We start from the raw sequence: 27,698 nt of genomic DNA, 5'->3' as shown, positions 1-27,698 counted from the left end.
TTCCTGTGTAACAGACTCAAGGGGCTGAATGGCCTCCTCCTGTTCCTATGTAACAGGCTCGAGGGGCTGAATGGGCCTCCTCCTGTTCCTGTGTAACAGGCTCGAGGGGGCTGAATGGGCCTCCTCCTGTTCCTATGGTAACAGGCTCGAGGGGCTGAATGGCCTCCTCCTGTTCCTGTGTAACAGGCTTGAGGGGCTGAATGGGCTTCCTCCTGTTTCTATGGTAACAGGTCGAGGGGCCTGAATGGGCCTATTCCGGCTTCTATGGTAACAGGCTCGAGGGGGCTGAATGACCTTCTCCTGTTCCTGTGTAACAGGCTCGAGGGGGCTGAATGGGCCTCCTCCTGTTCCTATGGTAACAGGTTCGAGGGGGCTGAATGGGCCTCCTCCTGTTCCTATGGTAACAGGCTCGAGGGGCTGAATAGCCTCCTCCTGTTCCTGTGTAACAGGCTTGAGGGGCTGAATGGGCTTCCTCCTGTTTCTATGGTAACAGGTTCGAGGGGGCTGAATGGGCCTATTCCGGTTCCTATGGTAACAGGCTCGAGAGGCTGAATGGCCTCCTCCTGTTCCTATGGTAACAGGCTCGAGGGGCTGAATGGGCTTCCTCCTGTTTCTATGGTAACAGGCTCAAGGGGGCTGAATGGGCCTATTCCGGTTTCTATGGTAACAGGCTCGAGGGGCTGAATGGCCTCCTCCTGTTCCTGTGTAACAGACTCGAGGGGGCTGAATGGGCCTCCTCCTGTTCCTGTGTAACAGGCTCGAGGGTGCTGAATGGGCCTACCTCCTGTTCCTATGTCTTTTTTTTTGTGACGCTGCCTCTCTTTAACCCTCTCCAGCCTGGACGGTAACGGTCTGACCGAGGCCTGCGCCGAAGATCTGGCCCGCGCTCTCGGGGAGAGCAGCTCGCTGACCGAGCTGGACCTCAGTAACAACAAGTTGGGGGATGCCGGCTTCAGGGTACTTGCCGCCATCCTTCAAACACCAGACTGCAAGCTCCAGGCTTTACAGTAAGTCGATTCGCCGCTCCCGATTCCCGTCTGTACTGTCCGGGGGGCGAAGCATCATCTGAGTGGAGCCCTGAGGGGAGATTCACGTTGGCAGGTTTTCCAGCCACAGAGCTGTAGAACGTGTGTGGGATCTTCCCTGCCTGATTTCCCCCTGCACGCTCCATCTAGAAGATGCTTATTCCTCCCATCCTCTATTCCCCTCTTCCTTTCACCCCCTTCCTCCTTTCCTGCCCTCTCTCCCTCCCTTCCTCCCTCTCTCTCTCTCTCCCTCCCCCTCCTTCCTTCCCTCCCTCCGTCCGTCTGACCCTCCCTTTCTCATTCCTTCCTTCCTGCCCTCCCTTCCATCCTCCTTCCCTCCCTCTCTCCCCTCCCTCTCTTGCACCCTCTCGCTCCCTCTTCCTCCCTCGCACTCCCCCTTCCCTCCCCCTTCCCTCTCTCTCCCTCTTCTTTCTTCCCCCTCTCCCTCCCCGTCTCTCACTCCCTTCCCCATTTCTTTCCCCTCCTTCCCTTCCTCACTCTCACCCTCTCGATCTCCCTCTTCCTCCCCGCCTTCCTTCCCTCCCTCCCTCTCACCATCACCCTCCCTCGCTCCATCCTTCCCTCCTCTTTCCCACCTTCCTTCCCTCTCCCCCTCCCTCCCCTCCACCCTTCTCACCTTCCCTTTCTCCGCTCCTGCCTTCCCTCCCTCTTTCTCTCCCTCCCTCCCAGTCTCCCTCCTTCGCTCCCTCCCTCCCATCGTACTTTCCTCCCTCCCTCCCTCGCTCGCTCACTCCCTCCCTCTATCGTTCCTTCCCTCCCTCTATCCTTCCCTCCCTCCCTCTCGCCCTCCCTCCCTCTCTCCCTCCCTCCCTCGCTCGCTCCCTCCCTCCCTCTATCGTTCCTTCCCTCCCTCCCTCTCTCCCTCCCTCCCTCTCTCCCTCCCTCCCTTGCTTGCTCACTCCCTCCCTCTATCATTACTTCCCTCTATTCTTCCTTTCCTCCCTCTCTCCCACCCACCCTCGCTCTCTTATTGACCCGCTCTCTATCTCTCTGATCTCCACAGTCTGGCCAACAATCACCTCTCGGATCTCTGTGCCGGGGAACTCTCCTCCATTCTCACCACGAGTAAGTCCCTGATCGCCATCAACCTGGACAGCAACAAGCTGGGAGACCTGGGCATCCAGTACCTCTGCACGGCCCTGAGGAGCCCATATTGCAAAATCCAAAAACTGGGGTAAGTCTTGTAATGTATGTGCCTTTAAGGGGGGAACTACTTTCTACAGCTCATGTATACTGTAGTACCGGCAGTGACCACACCTGTATATAACGCTGAGTAGTAATCTGTTGTTTCAGTTGCAGTTTGAACCACGTTGAGTAAACACCTGTTGTACCGTTCTCTGCAGTCCTTTTCTTATTATTACACGGACGCAACAGTGGCGACGAGCAAGTTCGAACCTACCTGCAACTCTGCATCACCTCCCAGGGATTCGCTCCTGGAGAACAGTGGAAGAAGGTCGAGTCCAGAAGCACGGGCGTCGACCACGGGCAACCGCCCAGTCATCCAGCGGAGATTTGAGCATCGCAGGGGAGGCTGTCGAGAGCCAAGCTTGGCTTTCCAGTCACGGTGGTCCAGCGAAACGGGCTGGCAACAGGTACTGCGCAGACCCCTCCCAGACAGCGACGGGCTAGAGCCGACCGAGCGGCACAGAAAAAGGCCGAGCAGCGTCGACGGGGGAGAGAGAGAGGGCAGAGCGCACAGGGCGCAGCCGGTGTTCAGGACCGAGCGGCGTCAACAGGGGAGAGAGGCGAGAGAGAGCAGAGCGCAGCCGGTGGTCAAGGGCTGAGCAGCGTCAACAGGGGAGAGAGGCGCAGGAAAACGCGAGGTGCTGCCATTGCCACGAGGACCGCAGAGAGTGGTGTTGGCAGCAGCGCAGGAGCAGCGCACGAAACCCACAGGGCGTTGCCATTTGCCACGAGGACCGCCGAGAGCAGCGTTGGCAGCAGCGCGGGAGATGCCATTTTAAGCCACAGTGGGGAATAAAGGAAAGCGTGGGAGATGCCATTTTAAATCTCCACAGGAGAAGTACAAGAAGGTACATAAGGTGACGGAGAGTAGTTCAGACGAACAGAAGAGTGATACAGACTCCGGAAGCAAGGAGCTGGGTTGTTTGAAACTACATAATGTGATCAAAACGGAGGATCACCAAACTATCACCAGCACGGTGGCATAGTGGTTAGCACTGTTGCCTCATAGAGCCAGGGACCTGGGTTCGAATCCAGCCTCGGGTGACTGTCTGTGTGGAGTTTGCACATTCTCCCCGTGTTTGCGTGGGTTTTCTCCGGGTGCTCCGGTTTCCTCCCACAGTCCAAAGATGTGCGGGTTAGGTTGATTGGCTATGATAAATTGACCCTTAGTGTTAGGGGGATTAAATACATGGGGTTACGGGGATAGCGTGGGATATGTGTTGGTGTAGGGGTTACGGGGATCGGGTGGGATATGTGTCGGTGCAGGCTCGATGGGCCGAAATGGCCTCTATCTGCACTGTGGGGTTTCTGTGATTCTGTGATTATCTGGGTCAGGCTCAAGTGAAAATGGAACTGGACACAGGATCAGCCCTAACAGTCATAAACTGAAGGGACTACAAGCGGCTATTCTCACATATACCCTTGAGAGATACAGAGATTGTCTTGAAGACGTACATGGGACAAAAAGTCTACCCCAAAGGAAAAATAAGGGTGAACGTTATATATAACGGCAAGGAAACACCAAAAATGGACCTATATGTATTGCCGGATGGAGGACCACCACTACTAGGATGTGAATGGATCCAGAAGATACAGCTAGATTGGCATTCCATACAAGCACTGACTGTAGATGCCAAAAAGGATGACGATGTTACACCTGGACGACTGTCAAAAATGCTAACTGACACACAAGAAGTGTTCCAGCAGGGACTCGGAACACTAAAAGGCATAGCAGCAACAATCAAAATAGAGGAAAATGCAAGCCCAAAGTTTTTTAAGGCCAGACCGGTACCTTATGCGATCCGCCCAGCCGTCGAAGCAGAGCTGGAAGGTTTGGAACATTCAGGAGTACTGCCCAAAGTGGACTGGAGTGAGTGGGCTACACCCATCGTTCCTGTAATGAAGAGGTCATTGAGTAATACGCCTGGGGAACCAAAGAAGGTTTGCATCTGTGGGGACTTTAAGGTGACAGTGAACCCAGTCCTTCACACTGTACAATATCCGCTTCCGCGGATTGAAGATATTTTCGCCTCGCTATCTGGAGGGAAACGCTTCACTAAGATTGATCTGGTCCAGGCGTACCTGCAAATGGAGGTAGAAGAAGCCTCGAAACAGTACCTCACGATCAACACTCATAAAGGTCTCTACCAATACAACCGGCTGGTGTTCTGGGTAGCATCAGCTCTGGCTATTTGGCAAAGGACAATGGAACAAGTCCTGCAAGGGATTCCAGGGACCCAGTGTTATTTGGACGACATCCTGGTCACGGGCGAAAATGACAGTGATCGCCTCGCCAACCTGGAGCAGGTGCTCACTAGATTGAAGGAATATGGGCTCCGAGCTGATCGCCACAAATGCGAGTTTTTCCAGAAGCAGATCTCGTATTGTGGCCACGTTATTGATAAAGAGGGGTTGCATAAGTCCCCTGAAAAGATTGAGGCAGTAGTCAAGGCTCCAGCACCGGAAAATGTGTCACAACTGAGGTCGTTCCTCGGGCTGGTGAACTACTACCATAAGTTCTTGCCGAATTTGTCTACCGTACTACACCCACTGAACACCCTACTGCAAACGGGGGTACCATGGAAGTGGAGTGACGAATGTAAACGAGCTTTCCAGAAGAGCAAAGCATTGATCACATCAAAAGAGGTGTTGGCTCATTTCAACCCAGCACTACCAATTCGGTTGGCGTGTGATGCATCACCCTATGGCATTGGAGCGGTGCTGTCGCACAAATTCCCGGACGGCTCGGAGAGGCCAATAGCCTTTGCGTCTCGGTCAGTAACCTCAGCCGAGTGTAACTATGCCCAGATTGACAGGGAGGCCCTCAACCTAGTGTGGGGAGTGAAAATGTTCATACACTATCTGCACGGGCAGAAGTTCACCTTGCTGACTGACCACCAACCACTTGTCTCCATCTTTAATCCAAAGAAGGGCGTTCCGGTGATGACTGCGCAACGGCTACAAAGATGGTCCCTTTTTCTAGGGGCGCACCAATATGAAATCGAGTATAAGGGCACGAAACAGCATGGAAACGCTGATGGGCTATCACGCCTGCCACTGCCTACTGCGGAGGAAGCACCAGCACTGGATCCTGTCGAAATATTTCATTCGACTATAATTGAATGCTTGCCAGTAACTAACGCTGGTATAGAGAAGGAGACCCAAAATGACCCGACACTGTCTCGGGTATATGATTTGACGGCCAGCACATGGCGACTCACTGTTGCCAGCATTCTCATCCAGAAGAGAACAGCTGTCAGTATGCCAGGGGACCTTGATGTGTGGATCCTGAGTGGTAATTCCACCCAAGTTAAGGGAGAGAGTGCTCAATGAGCTTCACGAAGGCCATCTGGGAGGGGTGAAAATGAAAAGCCTTGCTAGGGCTTATGTGTGGTGGCCGGGGATCGATCAGCAAATCGAGGACCTGACAAAGAGCTGCTCAGGATGCCAGAAGGTCCAAAATGCACCACCACATGCCCCTCTACACCCATGGGAGTGGCCCTCATCTCCATGTCAACGGGTGCATATTGATTTTGCTGGTCCATTCATGGACTCAATGTTTTTAATAGCCGTGGATGCACACTCGAAATGGCCTGAGGTGATCAAAATGTCTTCCACCACCACGGAGAAAACTATTGCAGTCCTACGGACCATTTTTGCCAGGACCGGCTTGCCAGAGCAGATTTGCTCTGATAACGGACCACAGTTTGTGTCCGAAGAGTTTTGAAGATTTATGAAAAGGAATGGGGTAAGGCATTACACATCCACCCCGTATCATCCAGCCACAAATGGATTGGCTGAGAGGTTCGTACAAACCTTTAAAAAAGCAGTAAAGGCCATGTGCGATGACGACATTCCACTGCAGCATAAGGTGGACAATTTCCTGTTAGCCTACAGAAATGCGACACATGCAGTCACCAACCAGGCCCCGGCCATGATGTTCTTTAACCGAAGGTTGAGATCTCGTCTGGATTTGCTCAGACCAAATGTACGAAGAGATGTTGAGAGTAAACAATTCCAGCACATCAATGAGAAGCCGACAAGGAGCTTCAATGTAGGGCAACCAGTCTTGGCCCGCGACTACCGAACAGAGAAATGGCAACCAGGAACGATATGCACACGGCAGGGGCCACTAATGTACACAGTGGACGTTGGGGAGAGCATCGTGAGACGCCATGCTGACCAGATCCTAGAGTCACAGGAACGAGTCAACCCCATGCCTCGCCCATACGTACCTGGTGATGAACCCAACGTACAGGTCGCATCCACCCCAGAAACAGTAGCATCGGAAGCTGATGAACCAAACGACGACAGGGGGCAGAATCCCCTCCGCACCAAGAGCAAGACACTCGGGAAAGGCGCTGTGGTGTATGTAACCTGTTCCACCTTAAGAGAACTTAAGCCTGTTCCACCTTAAGAGATGTGCTACTTTCTCTGGCTGCTGTATACGTAATACCGGTGGTGACCACCGGTATATAAGCACTGTGTAGTAATATTGTATTTAGTAGTAGTCCTGACCTCCAACCAGTAAAGACCTGTTGAACTTTAATCTTGTAGTCTGTGTTAGTAATTACAACTAGAACACACAGACTTAACAGTGGCGACGAGTCCGATTCTTACCCTGCGGCAGTTTATATCCACGGCGGCTTCGTCCACAGAACGGACGTCGAAGAGAGGCTTCCACCCTCATCACCCTGCTGGAAGACACGTCGCGCGGCAGACATCGAGAAACCAGAGTGCAGAAGACATCCTGAACTCGAAGCCTCCATCAGCGGCTGTCAGCTATCTTCTTTCTACCTCGGTGGTGGGTAAGCCGGGCAGCGACGCGACCAGAAAGTCGGCCGCGTTGGCTGTACAGACGGGGAGGGAAGACGGAGGAATAAGGGCGGTGAGATCGATCGCGACCGGAGATAAGGGCCTGGCCGCATTCGGGCCGAAAGGCGCAGCGCGGGGACATCGATCGCGGCTGGTGATAAGGGCCGGGCTGCATTCGGGCTAAAAAGGCGCAGCGTCTGGGGCAACTGAAGGCGCGAGAGCCGCGGTGAAGCGGAGACAGCGTCGAGGGACGGGTGAAGACCGCCAAGCGCGGGAAAACCGCCATTTTGTAGGCGGAGGACGAAGACAAGAGCGGGAAGCCGCCATCTTGGATAAAAATAAAAATAAATTAAATTGCAACGATGCCTAAACATGGGAACATTAATACCTTTGATAGCGACATCGCCGATTGGGCTATGTATGTAGAACGCATACAAAATTATTGTAAAGCAAATAAAATCCCAGATGAAGAGAAAGCACTAACATTATTAAACTTAATGGGTGCGAAGACATACGGGCAATTGAAACACCTTTTATCACCAGATGAAGCGGCGGATAAGACGTTCGAGGAGATTGTTACTGTCCTGAAAAATCATCTAAACCCCACGCCGCTGATGCTAGCGGAACGATTTCAATTTTACAGCAGAAGGCAGCTGAAGGATGAAAGCAATGCTGAATATTTAATGGAATTGCATAAGCTAGCAAAGTACTGTCAGTTTGGAACGAGACTGACAGAGGCACTACGAGATAAATTTGTGTGTGGTTTATTAGAAGAAGATACACAAAAGCGACTGCTCGAGGAGAATGAGCTGACGCTTGAGAAAGCGGTCACTATGGCAGCAGCACACGAAGCCGCAGCGAGAGGCACGGCAGTAATGCAGCTACGGTCACCGGAACTCAGTACAAATAAATTGGGTTTGAGTACTGTAAAATGTTATCGTTGTGGAAAGACAACGCACGATCAGAACCAGTGTTGGTTTAAAAACCAAGAATGCAGAACGTGTGGCAGGCTTGGCCACATAGCTAAAGTATGCCGGTCAGGAAAGAAGACCAGCAACAAAAAGTCACCGCAAGGAAAATACATAAAGGTACACAAGGTGACAAAGAACAGTTCGACCGAACAGAAGTCAGATTCAGACGCTAGCAGTAATGAACTGGGTAGCTTAAGAGTACACAACGTTGGTAAGGATGCAGATCTCCAGACAATTTGGGTCACCCTTCAGATAGCAGGAGTCCAAGTAAAGATGGAATTGGACACTGGATCGGCATTGACGGTCATGAATAAGAAAGATTACAAAAGGTTATTCCAACATATTCCCCTACGGGATACGGAGATTATATTGAAAACATACACGGGGCAAAGAGTGTACCCCATCGGAAAGATAGAGGTAAAAGTGGTCCACAAGGGCGAAGAAAGCCAAGTAATGGACTTATATGTGCTACCTGAAGGAGGTCCACCACTACTGGGACGGGAGTGGATTAGGAAAATGAATATGGACTGGCACTCCTTGAAGGCACTAACGGTAGATTCCGGGGAAACAGATGTCAAACCTAAACGATTGTCCAAAATATTGGATGATGCTAAAGAGGTGTTCCAGCAGGGACTGGGAACACTGAGAGGAATTACGGCAAACATCAAGATTGATGAACATGCACACCCAAAAAATTTTAAAGCCAGACCGGTACCCTATGCAATACGACCTACTGTAGAAGCGGAACTGGAAGCGCTAGAACGTTCAGGTGTACTGTCTAAGGTAGATTGGAGTGAGTGGGCTATGCCCATTGTTCCCGTTATGAAACGTCCTTCGAGCAACAAGCCAGGAGAACCAGGGAAGGTTCGCGTCTGTGGAGATTTCAAAATCACCGTTAATCCGGTGCTTCACACGGTGCAGTATCCGCTTCCGCAGATTGAGGATATTTTTGCTTCGTTGTCTGGCGGGAAACACTTCACCAAGATAGACCTGGCGCAGGCGTACTTGCAGATGGAGGTTGAAGAAGAGTCACGCCAATACCTCACGATCAACACGCATCGAGGTTTGTACCGGTACAATAGGCTGGTTTTTGGAGTGGCATCAGCTCCAGCAATTTGGCAGAGGGCCATGGAGCAGGTATTACAGGGAATTCCAGGCACACAATGTTACCTGGACGATATTCTGATTACAGGTGATGGTGATGAAGAACACCTCGCAAACTTGGAACTGGTGCTCAACAGACTGAAAGAGTATGGACTTAGAGTTAATCAGCAGAAATGTGAGTTCTTCCAGAAGCGGATCTCGTATTGTGGTCATGTCATTGACCGGGAGGGGCTTCATAAGTCTCCTGACAAGATAGAGGCAGTTGTAAAGGCTCCCGCTCCGGATAATGTCTCTCAGTTGAGGTCGTTTCTAGGATTGATTAACTATTACCATAAATTTCTACCAAATCTATCCACGGTACTGCACCCGCTAAACGCTCTTTTACAGAAGGGGGTACCATGGGAATGGAGCGAAAACTGTAAGAAGGCATTTCGCAAAAGCAAAGAATTGATCACCTCAGAGGAAGTGCTGGCTCACTTCAACCCGACACTGCCTATTCGGTTGGCTTGTGATGCTTCTCCATATGGTATTGGGGCGGTACTCTCACACAAGTTGCCAAATGGCACGGGAAGGCCAGTCGCGTTTGCATCCAGATCATTGACCTCCGCTGAGCGCAACCATGCGCAGATCGATAGGGAGGCTCTCAGCCTTGTCTGGGGAGTGAAGAAGTTTAATCATTACCTGCAGGGCCAAAAATTCACACTTCTGACAGACCATCAGCCGTTGGTATCCATTTTTAACCCTAAGAAGGGTGTTTCAGTGATGACAGCACAGCGTCTCCAGAGATGGTCCCTTTTCCTAGGGGCACATCAATATCAAATAGAATTCAAAGGTACGAAGCAGCATGGCAATGCTGATGGGCTGTCGCGCCTGCCACTACCTGAAGAAGAAGAAACGACGAAAGTTGACCCTGTTGAGTTATTTCATTCGACCGTCATCGAGTGTTTACCAGTCACCAATGCAAGTATTGAAAGAGAAACCAGGAACGACCCGACACTGTCCAGAGTCTACGAGGTGACAGTGAAAGGATGGCCAACACGTGGTGATCCTCTGTTACCGGCATTCTCGGCAAGGCGAGACCAGCTGTCCGTCTGCCATGGTACTTTGATGTACGGGACAAGAGTGATTATTCCTCCCAAGTTAAGGGAAAGAGTTCTAAAAGAACTGCACGAAGGTCATCTGGGGGGAGTTAAGATGAAAAGTCTTGCTAGGGCTTATGTATGGTGGCCGGGTATTGACCAACAGATAGAGGAGTTGACGAAAAGCTGCGCTGGGTGCCAAAAAGTGCAAAATGCACCTCCGATCGCACCACTACACCCATGGGAATGGCCTTCAGCCCCATGGCAACGCGTACATATTGACTTTGCTGGTCCATTCATGGACTCCATGTTCCTAATTGCGGTGGACGCACATTCCAAATGGCCAGAAGTGATCAAGATGAATACCACTACTTCAGAAAAGACAATTGCGGTGTTAAGAACAATATTCGCAAGGAACGGATTGCCAGAACAGATCTGTTCGGACAACGGACCACAGTTCGTGTCAGAAGAATTCCAAAAATTCTTAAAGAAGAATGGGGTGAAACATTATACCTCTGCTCCATATCATCCGGCGACAAACGGGTTGGCCGAGAGATTTGTCCAAACATTCAAAAAGGCAATAAAGGCCATGAACGATGATCAGATTCCGCTACAGCACAAGGTGGACAATTTCCTAATGGCATATCGAAACGCCGCTCATGCAGTGACTAACCAAAGTCCTGCCATGCTGTTTTATAACAGGAGGTTGCGGTCCAGGTTGGACTTGTTAAAACCAAATCTGCGGAGGGAAGTGGAAAACAAACAGTTCCGGCATATTAATAACAAGACCACTCGAAGTTTCGACGTAGGACAACCAGTGTTGGCAAGGGGCTATGGAAACGAAAAATGGCAGTCCGGAACAATTCGGGCCAGACAAGGACCTCTGATGTACACAGTAGATATTGGTAACAATGTGGTAAGGCGTCATGTGGATCAACTGGTAGAATCGAGAGCAAGGGTCGAACCCATGGTTGCGACAGAGACAACTGTGGAAGACGTTAATGAACCTGAAGCATCTACCTCGGCAGGGAATGTACCTGATGATGATAACACCCAATGCATGGGAGACCAACTAGAGGAGTCACCTCAGCAACAGGAATCAGAGACCACTGAAAGGCGTTATCCAAACCGAATCAGAAGGCCTCCTGAGAGACTGAACCTTTGAACTGTTTATACCTGAAGTTATATATGTTATTATGTTATGTTAAATGGGGATATGACTGTTAAGCTAAAAAGGGAGGATTGTGGTGTATGTAACCTGTTCCACCTTAAGAGAACTTAAGCCTGTTCCACCTTAAGAGATGTACTACTTTCTCTGGCTGCTGTATACGTAATACCGGTGGTGACCACCGGTATATAAGCACTGTGTAGTAATATTGTATTTAGTAGTAGCCTGACCTCCAACCAGTAAAGACCTGTTGAACTTTAATCTTGTAGTCTGTGTTAGTAATTACAACTAGAACACACAGACTTAACAGGCGCTATCCAGAAAGGATCAGGAAGCCTCCCCAAGACTAAATTTATAAATAGACTATTTTCAGCTAATGTTGCATGTTAAAAGTGTTAATTGTAATTAGTTTGATATTTAATTGTTAAATGAGTTTTATGGTACTGTTAATCTAAAAGGGGAGGAATTGTAATGTATGTACCTTTAAGGGGAGAACTACTTTCTACAGCTCATGTATACTGTAGTACCGGCAGTGACCACACCTGTATATAAACCCTGAGTAGTAATCTGTTGTTTCAGTTGCAGTTTGAACCACGTTGAGTAAACACCTGTTGTACTGTTCTCTGCAGTCCTTTTCTTATTATTACATGGACGTAACAAGTCTGACACGCCGAGCTTTACCCAACCACCGACTGAATCTGACAGGGCCTAACTCAGCACAGGCCGGGGATGGAGCCTGGGCCTTTCCTGCTCTGTGTGTGTGGGGCTCAGTACCACACCGGGTGCTGCCTTCTGCCGGTGTCCCATCTTCCACCCTCCATAAGCTTCAGCTCATCCCGTTCAACCCTCACCCACCCCTCGCTGACCGACATTGGCTCCTGGTCAGGCAATGCCTTGATTTTAAAATTCTCAAACTTTTGTTCAAATCCCTCCATGGCTCTTGCCCCTCTCCCTATCTCTGTAACCTCCTCCAGCCCCTACAACCCTCCCTATCTCTCTAACCTCCTCCAGCCCCTACAACCCTCCCTATCTGTGTAACCTCCTCCAGCCCCTACAACCCTCCCTATCTCTGTAACCTCCTCCAGTCCCTACAACCCTCCCTATCTGTGTAACCTCCTCCAGCCCCTACAATCCTCCCTATCTCTGTAACCTCCTCCAGCCCTACAACCCTCCCTATCTCTGTAAACTCCTCCAGCCCTACAACCCTCCCTATCTCTGTAATCTCCTCCAGCCCCTACAAACCTCCCTATCTCTGTAACCTTCTCCAGCCCTACAACCCTCCATATTTCTGTAACCTCCTCCAGCCCCTACAACCCTCCCTATTTCTGTAACCTCCTCCAGCCCCTACAACTCTTCCATCTCTGTAACCTCCTCCAGCCCCTACAACCCTCCCTATCTCTGTAACCTCCTCCAGCCCCTACAACCCTCCCTATCTCTGTAACCTCCTCCAGCCCCTACAACCCTCCCTATCTCTGTAACCTCCTCCAGCCCCTACAACCCTCCCTATCTCTGTAACCTCCTCCAGCCCCTACAACCCTCCCTATCTCTGTAACCTCCTCCAGCCCCTACAACCCTCCCTATCTCTGTAACCTCCTCCAGCCCCTACAACCCTCCCTATCTCTGTAACCTCCTCCAGCCCCTACAACCCTCCCTATCTCTGTAACCTCCTCCAGCCCTACAACCCTCCCTATCTCTGTAACCTCCTCCAGCCCTACAACTCTTCCATCTCTGTAACCTCCTCCAGCCCCTACAACTCTTCCATCTCTGCAACCTGCTCCAGCCCCAGAACCCTCAGAGATCTCTACGCTCCTCCAATTCTGGCCTCTTGCCTGTCCCCCGATATTAATCACTCCACCATTGGCGGCCGTGCCCTCAGCTGTCTAGGCCCTAAGCTCAGGAAATCCCTCCCTAAACCTCTCCGCCTCTCTCCCCTCCTTTAAGAAGCTCCTTAATACCTACCTCTTTGACCAAGCTTTTGATCACCTGTCCTAATATCTCCTTAAGTGGCCCGGTGAGATCAGGCTCACTCAGCACAGGCCGGGGATGGAGCCTGGGCCTTTCCTGCTCTGTGTGTGTGTGTGTGTGTGTGTGTATGGCTCAGCTTTATAACCACTGCAGTTATGAGCGTTGCTGTGTGTTGAACTCACTGTCTCCCTGACCCCCCCAGGTTGGCCTCCAACAATCTGACAAACTCAGCGGCCGAGGGCCTGAAGTCCAGCCTGAGCGTCAACCGGTCGCTGTGCTCGCTCGACCTGCAGGCTAACGCCTTCTCCGACCAATCCGTGACCGCCATTCAGGGCTTTATAGAGTCCTGCGCCAACCTGAAGGAGATCAGGTGAGTGTGCGAGCCACTGAACAGGCGCATGAAAGACCATAAGAATATAAGAAATAGGAGCAGGAGTAGGCCATTCGGCCCCTCGAGTCTGCTCCGCCATTCAGTGAGATCATGGCTGATCTTCTATCTCAACTCCACTTTCCCGCTCGATCCCCATATCCCTTGATTCCCCCAGTGTCCAGAAATCCATCAATCTCAGTCTTGAATACACTCAATTCAATTCAATTCAATTCAAATTGCTTTATCATGATGACAAGGTACATCTTATGTTGCCAAATCACCAAAGAAAACATTTATGGTTGAACACATAAATGCAGATCTATCCATACAGTGTATAAACAGATATATCCCTGTGTGTATAAATATACACTCATATAATATGCATATAATCTTTTCTTAGATTTAATGGTTGTCCCTCTGCTTATGGCAAGCTGTAACATAGTTTGCCGCTAAGGTTACGCAATTTCTCTGTTCCCCTAATAGGTATGGGAGTTTTTGGTCGTCATTCAAATTTTTGAATTCAGGGCATATTTTTATGAATTTTGGGTAGAAATTCCCCCTTATGCCCTGATAGTTTCCACAAGCTGTGAGGAAGTGCATCTCTGTCTCCACCACTCCCTGACTGCAGTGAGAGCATATCCTGTCCTCTCTTGGCAGCCGGGTCTGTCTGTGTCTGCTTTTTTCGATGGCCAGGCTATGCTCACTAATTCTGTACATGGTCAAGGTTTTTCTCAATTTGCTATCTTTTACCGTGGTCAGGTATTCAGCCATGTTGTATTGTCTGTTTAGGGCCAAGTAGCAATTGAGTTTGTTTTGGGTTTTTGTTGTTTCTGCGCAATATGTCAGATATTTTTCCTTTTGCTTAGTGACAATTGTGTTGGGTCGAATTCTCTGTGCTACGATGTCACTGTCCTGGGGCTGGTTATTATTAGCAGTGTTAGTAGTTACTTCACTGTGTCCCAGGACTAGTTGACTGAGGGTATTCTTCTTTATGGTCCTCTCTTGGCATTTCAGGGCTTCATAATGATGGCAGTAGGGGTTGCTCATTTTTAGATGTTTCCAAAATTTGGTGGCTCTTTTTTGGATAGTAATTAGTAGTGGATATTGGCCTAGTTCTGCCCTGCATGCATTGTTTGTGGTTTTCCTTTGAGTCCGGAGGATACTTTTACAGACTTTTACAACGACTGGGCCTCCACAGCCCTCTGGGGCAGAGAATTCCAAAGATTCACCGCCCTCTGAGTGAAGAAATTCCTCCTCATCTCAGTCCTAAATGGCCGACCCCTTATCCTGAGACTATGCCCCCTGGTTCTTGACACTCCAGCCAGGGGAAGCATCCTCTCAGCCTCTACCCTGTCAAACCCCTTCAGAATCTTATGTTTCAATGAGATCACCTCTCATTCTTCTAAACTCCAGAGAGTATCGGCCCATTCTATACAATCCCTCATCATAGGACAGCCCTCTCATCCCAGGAATCAGTCTAGTGAACCTTCGTTGCATTCCTTAGATACGGAGACCAAAACTGTGCACAGTACTCCAGGTGTGGTCTCACCAAGGCCCTGTGCAATTGTAGCACTCCCTTACTCTTATACCCCAACCCACTTGCAATAAAGGATAACATACCATTTGCCTTCTTCATTGCTTGCTGTGATGAGGACGATTTGGATGAGGGGACTAAATGTAACATTTCCAAATTTGCTGATGACACAAAGCTAGATGGCAGTGTCAGTTGTGAAGAGGATGTGAAGAGGATCTCGACAGGCTCAGTGAGTGGGCGAGAACATGGCAGATGGAATATAATGTGGATAAATATGAAGTTATCCAGTTTGGTAGAAAAAAACAAAGGCAGAGTATTTCCTAAATGGTGAAAGATTGGGGAATGCAGATGCTCAAAGGAACCTGCATGTCCTTGTACATGAGTCACTGAAAGTGTGATAAAACCATGCAGTGAAACAAGGAACTCGAAGAGGTGATATCTTAGAATTAGTCCAGTACTTTATTAAACAACTGCGTAGCAAACATACAGGCCTGCATCCTGTATTTCACCTTTGCTGACCTTGACAGGAAGCAACCCCCTGACCTTAACTAGTGGCAGCACTGGCTACAGCACCACCTGGTGGATAACCTTAATCATAACATCCCAGATTACTATATTCCTCCCCCCTTAAGATTTCAGTATGAATTTCTTAACAAACAATCATTCCTGAGGGTCACATAAGAAGCCTCCATTCACTATGTTCCATACTTGACAAATCTAACAGGTCAGTATCAATCTCTCTGGTGGCTTGCGAGTCCTTTGTGAACGTCTAACAGTAAAGTCCCTGCTTGTTTGTGGTGAAGCCACCAGCTGCTCCTGAGCAGTGCTCAGGGTATCTAATTCTGCAATGATGGTTTCCTCTCGATGAATAGGTTCCTGTGGAATTGTCTCTGTCCATGGTGGTGGCACCACAGATGCACTTGAATAACTGGGGGCAAACCTGTCCTCAGCCATTGCATCTGGAACCTCAATTTCAATTTCCCCTTGTCTGGTAAGTATCTGATCTACATGTCTGCATACTACCCTACCATCTCCCAACATGACCTTGTATGATACTGGACCTGTCATTGAATCTATGAAGCCAGGAATCCACTTTGGTCCATAACTGAAATTCCTGGTAAGGATCGCATCGCCTTCTCCAAAACTTCGGCTCTTTGTTCTTTTGTCATGGTTCTCTTTTTGTTTGTTTTGTCTGTTTTCCATTTTCCTTTTTAGGTCTGGGTGGACAAGGTCAAGAGTGGAGCGTAGTCTACGACCTAATAACATCTCAGCAGGAGAGAGTCCTGTGGTGGATTGAGGTGTTATTCTGTAGCTGAACAGAACCCGTGACACTTTGGCTGCTAAACTCCCTTCTGCACTTTTTTTCATCATCTCTTTAAATGTTTGTACGGCTCTCTCCGCAAGTCCATTCGAGGACGGATGATATGGAGCCGAGGTCACCTGCACTATGCCATTTTTTCTCATGAACTCTTTTGTCTCTGTACTCACAAAACAAGTGGTATTGTCACTTACCACGATCTCCGGTAGCCCTTGATTACTGAAGCTCCGACGCAGGCAGTCTATGGTAGTAGTGGAGGAAGCAGAATTTACAGGATAAACATCCATCCATTTGGAATGTGCATCAATGATTATGAGGAACATCTTCCCCATGAATGGACCCGCATAATCTAAGTGCAATCTTCTCCATGGTTTATCCGGCCACTCCCAGGGGTGGAGAGGAGCCGCTACTGGTGCCTTCCTGTGTACCTGACAAGTGCTGCATGTCTTGACTAGATTTTCTATCTCCTCATCTAGCTTTGGCCACCACAAGTAACTCCTAGCCAAGGCTTTCATACGCGAGACCCCAGGATGAAAGCACGGTGGCATAGTGGTTAGCACTGTTGCCTCACAGCGCCAGGGACCCGGGTTCGAATCCGGCCTCAGGTGACTGTCTGTGTGGAGTTTGCACATTCTCCCCGTGTTTGCGTGGGTTTCCTCCGGGTGCTCCGGTTTCCTCCCACAGTCCAAAGATGTGCAAGTTAGGTTGATTGGCTATGATAAATTGACCCTTAGTGTTAGTGGAATTAAATATGTGGGGTTACGGGGATAGGGTGGGATATGTGTCGGTGTAGGGGTTACGGGGATTGGGTGGGACATGTGTCGGTGCAGGCTCGATGGGCCGAAATGGCCTCTATCTGCACTGTGGGGTTTCTGTGATTCTGTGTGACACTGATGTAGTTGCTCTAGGATAGACTGTCGTGCTGGCCGTGGAATAATCACTCGTGCTCCCCACAACACGCAACCATCCTGCACACTCAGCTCTGTTTTCCTGACACTGTAGGGTGTGAAGTCAGTCCCTTCCGGATGCTGTGGCCATCCCCTCACCACATATTCTCGAACTCTAGACAGTACTGGATCTTTACCTGTCCATGTTCTTACTTGCTCTGCAGTCACAAGTGCCGTGTCCGTGTCCTCCAACATCAAAACTCTGTCCTCTGGAGCTGCAATGATAGGTGTGCCTGGCAGCGGAAGACGGCTCAAGGCATCTGCGTTCCCATGGTACTTGCCCGCCTTGTAGACGATGACATACTCATATGCCCTCAACGTCATGGCCCACCTCTGGATCTGGGGTGACACCATCTGTGGAACTGCTTTCATTTCATTGAAAAGAGAGATAAGAGGTTTATGATCGGTGCATATGGTGAACTTCCTGCCATATATGTACTTGTGGAACCTCTGTAACCCAAATATTACTGCTAACCCCTCTTTGTCTAACTGGGAATAGTTTTTTTCCGCTGGTATTAGAGTTCGGGACATAAACCCTATCGGTCTTTCTGTTCCATCTTCCAAGCTGTGTGAAAGAACTGTCCCCGCCCCGTAAGGTGAAGCATCACAAGAGAGAATGATGTCTTTCTCTGCATTATAGTGAACCAGCACATCTGACGACAGCATCAGTTTCTTGGACTGTTCAAATGAAACCCCCTGCTCCTCTCCCCACTGCCACTGTGTCTCCTTGTGCAGTAGTTTGTGAAGAGGTGCTAACACTGTTGACAACTTTGGTAAAAACCTGTTATAATAGTTCAGCAGTCCCAGGTAAGCTTTTAACTCAGCCACATTGGTAGGAGCAGGGGCATCCTGCAGTGCTTGTACCTTCTCCTTGAGTGGATGGAGCCCGGTGGCGTCCACTCTGTGTCCCAGGAACACTGCCTCATTCCCCAGGAAAGTGCACTTAGTCCTCTTGAGCCGGAACCCTGCCCTCTCCAATCTCTGTAGTACCTCTCTCAGAGTGCTCAGATGCTCCTGGTCGGTTCTTCCCATCACCAGAATGTCATCCAGATAGATGGAAACATGTGGAATCCCTTGCAGTACCCCTTCGATTGTCCTCTGGAAGATAGCTGGACTAGATGAGACACCAAACGATAAGCGGTTATATGTAAACAAGCCCTTGTGTGTATTTATGGTAACATACTTCTTTGATTCGTCATCCAGTGTAATCTGCAAGTAGGCATGACTCATATCCAACTTTGTGAATTTCTTTCCTCCAGCCAGGTTTGCAAAGAGATCCTCTGTTTTGGGAATAGGATACTGCTCTAGTTTGGACACCCGATTGACTGTCAATTTATAATCTCCACAGAGTCTTACCGAATTGTCCAGTTTCAAAACAGGTACTATGGGAGCTGCCCATTCCGAACATTTCACTGGCTCCAGTATGTTCTCTCTCAATAGACGGTCAAGCTCAGCCTCTACCTTTGGCTTCATGGCATAAGGCACAGGTCGTTGTTTAAAAAACCTTGGCGGTGCCTCCTTGTCTACATAAATCTTAGCTGGGGGGCCATTAAATGTGCCAAGTTCCTCCTTGAACACATTCTCATGTTCACTCAACACTTCTTGCAAAGTCAACTGTTTGCCCGCATCTATTTGATTTACTGCTCCCCAGTCTAATTTAAGTTCTTTTATCCAGCCCTGACCTAACAGGTTTGGTCCGGTGCCTGATACTATAACTACAGGTAGCTGTTCCACTGTGTCCCTGTGTTGCACAGTTACCTTAGCTGTACCTAATGTCACTACTCATTCACCTGTATATGTTTTAAGATGCAGGGAGCAAGGCTTTAACTCTGGAACTTTTGCACGGTTCCACAATTTTGAGTACTCTGCCTTGTTCATTATGGTTATACCGCACCCTGTATCAACTTCAAAGTTCACCTTAGAGTCATTTACTGTCAGTTGCAATGTGATAGGAGCCACTTTTGGAATGTTCTCTAACATGCTATACATTAGGAACATGTCCTCTTCTTCCTCAGCTTCCCCGCTGATGTGGTGTGCTCCATGTTTTTTCACTTCTCTTCCTTGGTTTTGCTTTCCTCCCCCTTTTGGTTTGGATTCCTCCACAGGTGATTTTGCCCTGCATGCTCGTTTTATGTGTCCTTGTTTCCCACACTTGTGGCACTTTTCCTCCAGAAACCAGCGTTCACTCGCCAGGTGATCGCCCTTGCATCTATAACATGCCTTCACATGCTCACGTTGTGGTTTCTGATGCATGTTTAACTTGTGCACAACAACCTGACCTGCAACTTGCTTAGCATTAGCCCTGTCTGAACCCTGTATTTCTTTTGCATCTCGGTTCGCTGTCTCTATGGCTTGAGCAAGTTCCAATACTTTTTCATAAGTAAGCCCAGTCTCGGATAATAATCTACGCTGCATTCGGTCATCCATAATTCCGCAAACTAGCCTATCTCGCAGCATTTCCTTCACATTGTTCCCATAATTGCAATCTTGTGCCAATTTACGCAACACCGCTACATAGTCCATTGCACTCTCTTCCTCTTTTCTGTTCCTTGAATTAAACTTGAACTGCTGTACAATCTCACTAGGCTTGGGGTTGAAATGTTCTTTGAGCAAGGCCACTAATTCAACAAATGATTTGTCTCCAGGCTTTTCAGGACTGAGCAGATTCCTCATCAAACTGTAGGTATGGCTTCCCACTGAACTAAGCAGAATGGCTTTCCTTTTTCCGGCATCATTTATTTCATTTGCTTCGAAGAAATAACCCAACACTTCACAGTATTCCTCCCAGGTTTGTGCTCGAATATCAAAAGCGGAGACCGTTCCTACCATGGCAGCCATGCTCTCTTCCAACTGGTAGCTAACTTTAGCTTGTAAGTTTGTTTCTTTTACAGTCCCAGCAGACTTCTCTTCTTTATGTAGTGTCCTTTTTACCTCGTCGCCAAATGTGATAAATCCATGGAGTGAAACAAGGAACTCGAAGAGGCAATATATTAGAATTAGTCCGTGTACTTTATTAAACAACTGCGTAGCAAACATACAGGCCTGCATCCTGCATTTCACCTTTGCTGACCTTGACAGGAAGCAACCCCCTGACCTTAACATAAGAACATAAGAACATAAGAAATAGGAGCAGGAGTAGGCCAATCGGCCCCTCGAGCCTGCTCCGCCATTCAATAAGATCATGGCTGATCTGATCCTAACCGCCAATCCACTATCACTGAACCATCTCCTGAATCTAACAGAATTAGACACACGAAATAGGAGCAGGATCAGACTACATGGCCCCTGGGCCCGCTCCGCTACCCACAGGGCCATGACCGATCCGAACCTAGACTAATGTCCAAATTCCTGCCCGCTCCCCATAACCCTGAATTCCCTTTACTTCTAGGAAACTGTCTATTTCTGTTTTAAATTTATGTAATGATGTAGCTTCTACAGCTTTTTGGGGCAGCATATTCCATGGACCTACCACCCTCTGAGTGAAGTAGTTCCTCCTCACCTCAGTTTTGAAAGAGCAGCCCCTTATTCTAAGACTATGCCCCCTAGTTCTAGTTTTACCCATCATCGGGAACATCTTCCCCGCATCCACCCGATCCAACCCCTTCACAATCTTATATGTTTCAATAAGATCGCCTCTCATTCTTCTGAACTCCAATGAGTAGAGTCCCAATCTACTCAACCTCTCCTCATATGTCCATCCCCTCATCCCCGGGATTAACCGAGTGAACCTTCTTTGTACTGACTCGAGAGCAAGTATGTCCTTTCTTAAGTATGGACACCAAAACTGTACGCAGTATTCCAGGTGCGGTCTCACCAATACCTTGTACAACTGAAGCAATACCTCCCTATTTTTATATTCTATCCCCCTAGCAATGAAAGCCAACATTCCATTGGCCTTCTTAATCACTTGCTGCACCTGCATACTAACCTTTTGAATTTCGTGCACCAGGACCCCCAGATCCCTTTGTACTTCAGTACTTTCCAGTTTCTTGCCATTAAGATAATAACTTGCTCTACGATTTTTCCTGCCAAAGTGCATGACCTCACACTTTCCAGTATTGTATTCCATCTGCCAAATCTCTGCCCACTTACTTAGCCTGTCTATGTCACCTTGCAGGTTTTTTATGTCCTCCTCACTCACTACTTTCCCTCCCATCTTAGTATCATCTGCAAACTTTGATATGTTACACTCGGTCCCCTCCTCCAAATCGTTGATATAGATTGTAAAGAGTTGGGGACCCAGCACTGACCCCTGCGGAACACCACTAGTTACTGATTGCCAGTCTGAGAATGAACCATTTATCCCAACTCTCTGCCTTCTGTTAGATAGCCAATCCTCTATCCATGCCAGAATATTACCCCCAATCCCGTGATTTTTTATCTTGAGCAATAATCTTTTGTGTGGCACCTTGTCAAATGCCTTTTGGAAGTCTAAATACACTACGTCCACTGGTTCCCCTTTATCCACCCTATATGTTACTTCCTCAAAGAACTCCAGCAAATTTGTCAAACATGACTTCCCCTTCATGAAACCATGCTGACTTTGTCCTATTAAATTATGATTATCCAAATGTCCTGTTACTGTCTCTTTAATAATGGACTCCAAAATTTTACCTACCACAGATGTTAGGCTATAGTTTCCAGCCTTCTGTCTACTGCCCTTTTTAAATAAGGGTGTTACATTAGCAGTTTTCCAGTCTGCCGGGACCTTTGCCGAGTCCAGGGAGTTTTGGAAAATTATTACCAATGCATCCACAATCCCTACCGCCACTTCCCTCAAGACCCTAGGATGTAAGCCATCAGGTCCAGGTGATTTATCCGCCTTGAGTCCCATTATTTTACCAAGTACCACTTCCTTAGTGATTTTGATCATGTTTATCTCCTCCCCCCCTTTAGACCCCTGTTTGTACAGTGTTGGGATATTCTTAGTGTCTTCTACTGTAAAGACTGATACAAAATATTCATTCAGTGTTTTTGCCATCTCCATATTTCCCACCATTAATTTCCCGGTCTCATCCTCTAAGGGACCAACATTTACTTTAGCCACCCTTTTTCTTTTTATATAACTATAAAAACTCTTACTATCTGTTTTTATATTTTTTGCTAATTTACTTTCATAATCTATCTTCCCTTTCTTAATCAATCTTTTTGTTATTTTTTGCTGTCTTTTAAAGTTTTCCCAATCCTCTATCCTCCCACTAGATTTGGCTACCTTATATGCCCTTGTTTTTAGTCGAATACTATCCTTAATTTCTTTACTTAGCCACGGATGGCTGTCTTTTCTTTTACACCCTTTTCTTCTCAGTGGAATATATTTTTTTGGAAGTTGTAAAATAACTCCTTAAATGTACACCACTGATCATGTATCGTCTTACCCTTTAATCTATTTTCCCAATCCACTCTACTCAATTCCGCTCTCATACCTTCATAGTCTCCTTTATTCAAGCTTAGCACGCTTGTTTGAGATCCAACCTTCTCACCCTCTAACTAGTGGCAGCACTGGCTACAGCACCACCTGGTAGATAACCTTAATCATAACATCCCAGATTACTATAGAAAGTGAATGTGCAGGTGCAGCAAGCCATTAGGGAGGCAAATAGTATGCTGGCCTTCATTACAAGAGGATTTGAGTACAGGAGTAAAGAAGTCTTACTCCAATTATATAGGGCCTTGGTGAGGCCACACCTGGAGTACTGTGTACAATTTTGGTCTCCTTACCTAAGGAAAGATATACTTGCCATAGAGGGAGTGCAACGAAGGTTCACCAGATTGATTCCTGGGATGGCGGGACTGTCGTATGAGAAGAGATTGAGTAAACTAGGCCTGTATTCTCTTGAATTCAGAAGAATGAGAGGGGATCTCATTGAAGCATACAAAATTATTACAGGGCTTGATAGGGTGGGTGCTGGGAGAATGTTTCCCTTGGTTGGGGAGTCTGGAACCAGGGGTCACAGCCTCAGGATAAAGGGTAGGCCATTCAGGACTGAGATGAGAAGAAATTTCTTCACACAGAGGGTGGTGAATCTTTGGAATTCTCTACCCCAGAGGGCTGTGGAGGCTCGGTCATTGGGTATATTCAAAACAGAAGTCGATAGATTTCTGACTAGTGAGGGCATCAAGGGATACGGCGATAGGGCCGGTGAATGGAGTTGAGGCAGAAGATCAGCCATGATCTCATTGAATGGCGGAGCAGGCTCGAGGGGCCGAATGGCCGACTCCTGCTCCTATTTCTTATGTTCTATTGTTCTTATGCCTGCATGCTAACTTTGTGGTCAGGCCTAATTAACATTTAATTAGTGAGCTGTCAGTGCTAATTATACTCAATTTAGGTAGCTCCCCTATTGGAACGGTGGGAAATCCAGCCGACGCCCAATCTTGATGGGCCTGTAGCAGCACCTTGAAGGGCAGGGGTGGAACCATCATGAGTGCAAGGCAGCAACAGTTTATTGTGGCAAGGAAACTTTTGGAGCATCTACATCAGCAAGGAGATGAAACATTAGAAGTCTTTAAGGCTCAAAACACACACGTGACTGCAGCAATGAGTGCCAGACCGGTTGCCAGCGTTCCTTTTAGTGCAGCTAAGGATCCCTTTAACTACTGCTGGACATGGCTGCCTCCGAGTTTCGTGTACAAGGAAACCCCAATCCCTCTGCCACAGTATTGCCCACTCACTCAATCTACCAACATCCCTTTGCACCCTTTCTGCTCCCGTCTACACTACTTGCCATGTCACCCAACTTAAGCTGGGATATACGGCCCTTTATCCCTTCGTCCCAGGCATCTATAAACATCTTGCATTGTGTGTGGTTGGTGTTGTTTGCCTGCAGCTCCTACCGTGCATGTAGTGACTGTCATGTCTGATGCATCTCTCACGCATGTCGCTCCTCTCATGTCCGTAGGTCCATTGCGTCTGGCAATGTCCTCTGCACCTGTAGCCTCTGTTGCACCTACTCCCCTGTTCTGGCAACCATTACACTCAACAGCTGTCGTGACTGGTCAGTGAGGTGGAGGAGGACCCCGGACCGGGTCGCTCTGAAGCCCAGTCGAGATCAGGAGAGGCTAAGGGGGGTTGCTGGTACTGGTTAAAAATGAATATGGGAGATACTTGCCTTCATTAGCCGAGGCATAGAATATAAGAGCAGGGAGGTTATGGTGGAGCTGTACAAAACGCTAGTTAGGCCACAGTTGGAATACTGTGTGCAGTTCTGGTCGCCGCACTATGGGAAGGATGTGATTGCATTGGAGAGGGTGCAGAGGAGATTCACCAGGATGTTACCTGGGCTGGAGCGCTTCAGCTATGAAGAGAGACTGGACAGGCTGGGGTTGTTTTCCTTAGAGCAGAGAAGGCTGAGGGGGGACCTGATTGAGGTGTACAAAATTATGAGGGGCATAGATAGAGCAGATAGAAAGGAACTTTTCCCCTCAGTAGAGGGGTCAATAACCAGGGGGCATAGTTTCAAGGTAAGGGGCAGGAGGTTTAGAGGGGATTTGAGGATAAACTTTTTCACCCAGAGGGTGGTTGGAATCTGGAACTCACTGCCTGAAAGGGTGGTAGAGGCAGGAACCCTCACAACATTCAAGAAGCATTTAGGTGAGCACTTAAATGCCATAGCATACAAGGCTACGGATCAAGTGCTGGAAAATGGGATTAGAATAGACAGGGCTTGATGGCCGGCGCGGACACGATGGGCCGAAGGGCCTCTCTCTGTGCGGTATAACTCTATGGGGGAGAAATTTGATTGTTAGCGCCACCGATTAGCGCCTAAAGAGGCCGAGAAGTGGGGCGCTAGCCAATTTCCGGGCGGGCGTAGGGCGCCTTGCCCCATATTGAGCATGCATTTAGCGCCGGCACTAAACCTTAGCGCCCGCCCATGGGCGCAGGCTGATTATGACGTCATTTGAGTGTGCAACGCCTTTTGGGCGCCCCGGACCGGAAATTCAGTGGCGCCCCCCTCCATCGCGCCTGGCGCTAATAGTGACAGCTTACCTGGAACCTTACCAAGTCGCTCTCGGGCTGGAGGAGCGTTATTTAAAGGGGACTGGTGTGGTTTAAAAGCGGCAGCCATTTTTGGAGCACAACTTCCTCGAGAGCTACAAAGAGTTGTTGAGCTGCACACTGAGCGCCATTTGACCACTGAGCCAGCGCAGGCAGACGATCTTCAGCCTTCTGACCATCACCTTGCTGTTGGTGAGCCTTGGCAACGGGGAACCTTCCTGTGGGCACTTATTATGGGGGCTGCATTGGAGGGGAACGTCCTGCTGCTGAATCATCTGGAAAGTGCACTGAGATGCTGGGAGAGGGGGGCGGGCATGGCCAGACGGAGGAGGGCCAACAGACGTCGCCACAGCAGACCTTACGCTGGCAGGGTTTTCCGACAGCAGTTTTCCGACATGAACATGCCGGAGGAGCAGTGTGTCAGGAGGCTGCGATTTAGAAAGGAGGTGGTGACTGAGCTGTGCCAGCTGCTTCAGCCAGATCTGCAGCCTCAGATAAGGTGCAGGACATCTCTGTCGGAACCTGAGAAGATGGCTGCTGGCCTGAACTTCTACGCGAGCGGCTCTTCTCAGGCTGCGCGTCAGAGGCTGATCAGAAGTAGTTTCTAGGCCCCTCTCACGGAATGCTTGCTGCCATTCCAAGAACAGGAATGGAACCGGTCTGATACCCCCAAGCCTGTGAAGGGCAAGATGCATGTAAATAGCAGGCATGGCCATTGTAAATGAAGAAAGTGTTTCATTACACAAAATGTGGTTCCTTCAAACATGAGAAAGCTATGGCAACAGAGAGCAAAGCTAATACACTGACAGATAACTGCATCTCACACCCGGGAGACTGTCCAAAACATAAATCACATTCCGACCATCTTCCTTGGCCTTGATTCCACTGCACCAACCAAAGCATCCAATGCCCCATCAGTGAGGCGTTCCGCCCTCTGCCTCACCCTCTCCATGTCTTGCTAGGCTGGTGCGCCACAGGTAGGCTCCCACCGCTTTGAAGGCCTACTGACCTGCCCCTTTAAGAACTGGCCGGCGCCAGTGTGTCTCAGGGAAAGTGATTATTGACAGCACCCTCGCTGCGCCCCGCCGCTGCGAAATTGGGTTGCGCCGCCGGGTTAGCACCTTAAGAGTAGCGTGCAGCGCCTGATTTAGCGCCGCAATCACCTTCAGGGGCGCTGCAACCCAATATCGCGCTAGGTGGTGCTAAATTGCGCCTGGCGTTAAACTTTGCGCATCGCCAGGACTACCGCCCCAAACGCGGTTATACCGAATTTCTAGGCCTATGACTCTACCCAGGCTTTTCCTCGGCCAGTACCACACCTGGCAGTCCATACAGGGCTGCACTGTCGGTGGGGCAGTACTGAGGGAATGCTGCACTGTCGGAGGGGCAGTACTGAGGGAGTGGTGCACTGTCGGAGGGGCAGTACTGAGGGAGTGGTGCACTGTCGGAGGGGCAGTACTGAGGGAGTGGTGCATTGTCGGAGGGGCAGTACTGAGGGAGCACTGCACTGTCGGAGGGGCAGTACTGAGGGAGCACTGCACTGTCGGAGGGGCTGTACTGAGGGAGTGGTGCACTGTCGGAGGGGCAGTACTGAGGGAGTGGTGCACTGTCGGAGGGGCAGTACTGAGGGAGCGCTGCACTGTCGGTGGGGCAGTACTGAGGGAGCACTGCACTGTCGGAGGGGCTGTACTGAGGGAGCGCTGCACTGTCGGTGGGGCAGTACTGAGGGAGTGGTGCACTGTCGGAGGGGCAGTACTGAGGGAGCGCTGCACTGTCGGAGGGGGCAGTACTGAGGAAGTGCTGCACTGTCGGAGAGGCAGTACTGAGGGAGCGCTGCAGTGTCGGAGGGGCAGTACTGAGGGAGTGGTGCACTGTCGGAGGGGCAGTACTGAGGGAGCGCTGCACTGTCGGAGGGGCAGTACTGAGGGAGTGGTGCACTGTCGGAGGGGCAGTACTGAGGGAGCGCTGCACTGTCGGAGGGGCAGTACTGAGGGAGCGCTGCAGTGTCGGAGGGGCAGTACTGAGGGAGTGCTGCACTGTCGGAGGGGCAGTACTGAGGGAGCCCTGCACTGTCGGAGGGGCAGTACTGAGGGAGCGCTGCACTGTCGGTGGGGCAGTACTGAGGGAGCGCTGCACTGTCGGTGGGGCAGTACTGAGGGAGTGGTGCACTGTCGGAGGGGCAGTACTGAGGAAGTGCTGC

At 49.4% G+C, this 27,698-nt stretch overlaps 1 protein-coding gene across 1 annotated transcript in view; it reads left to right on the top strand.

The window, feature by feature from the left end:
• LOC147092081 (ribonuclease inhibitor-like) overlaps positions 1–27,698 on the top strand; it is a 42,735-nt gene that overhangs the window by 4,584 nt on the left and 10,453 nt on the right. Inside the window, exons 2-4 of the mRNA XM_085975619.1 lie at positions 837–1,007; positions 2,050–2,220; positions 13,536–13,703. Coding sequence (XP_085831745.1) covers positions 837–1,007; positions 2,050–2,220; positions 13,536–13,703 — 510 coding nt within the window. The remainder of the gene's footprint in view (positions 1–836; positions 1,008–2,049; positions 2,221–13,535; positions 13,704–27,698) is intronic.

This window comes from Somniosus microcephalus, unplaced genomic scaffold, assembly GCF_052327205.1.
Source record: "Somniosus microcephalus isolate GS21.2 unplaced genomic scaffold, FLI_Smic_1.0 unresolved_chr2, whole genome shotgun sequence".
Classification (NCBI taxonomy): domain Eukaryota; kingdom Metazoa; phylum Chordata; class Chondrichthyes; order Squaliformes; family Somniosidae; genus Somniosus; species Somniosus microcephalus.
The sequence above is the reverse complement of the archived record's forward strand: the minus strand, read 5'-3'. Positions and strand labels throughout refer to the sequence as shown.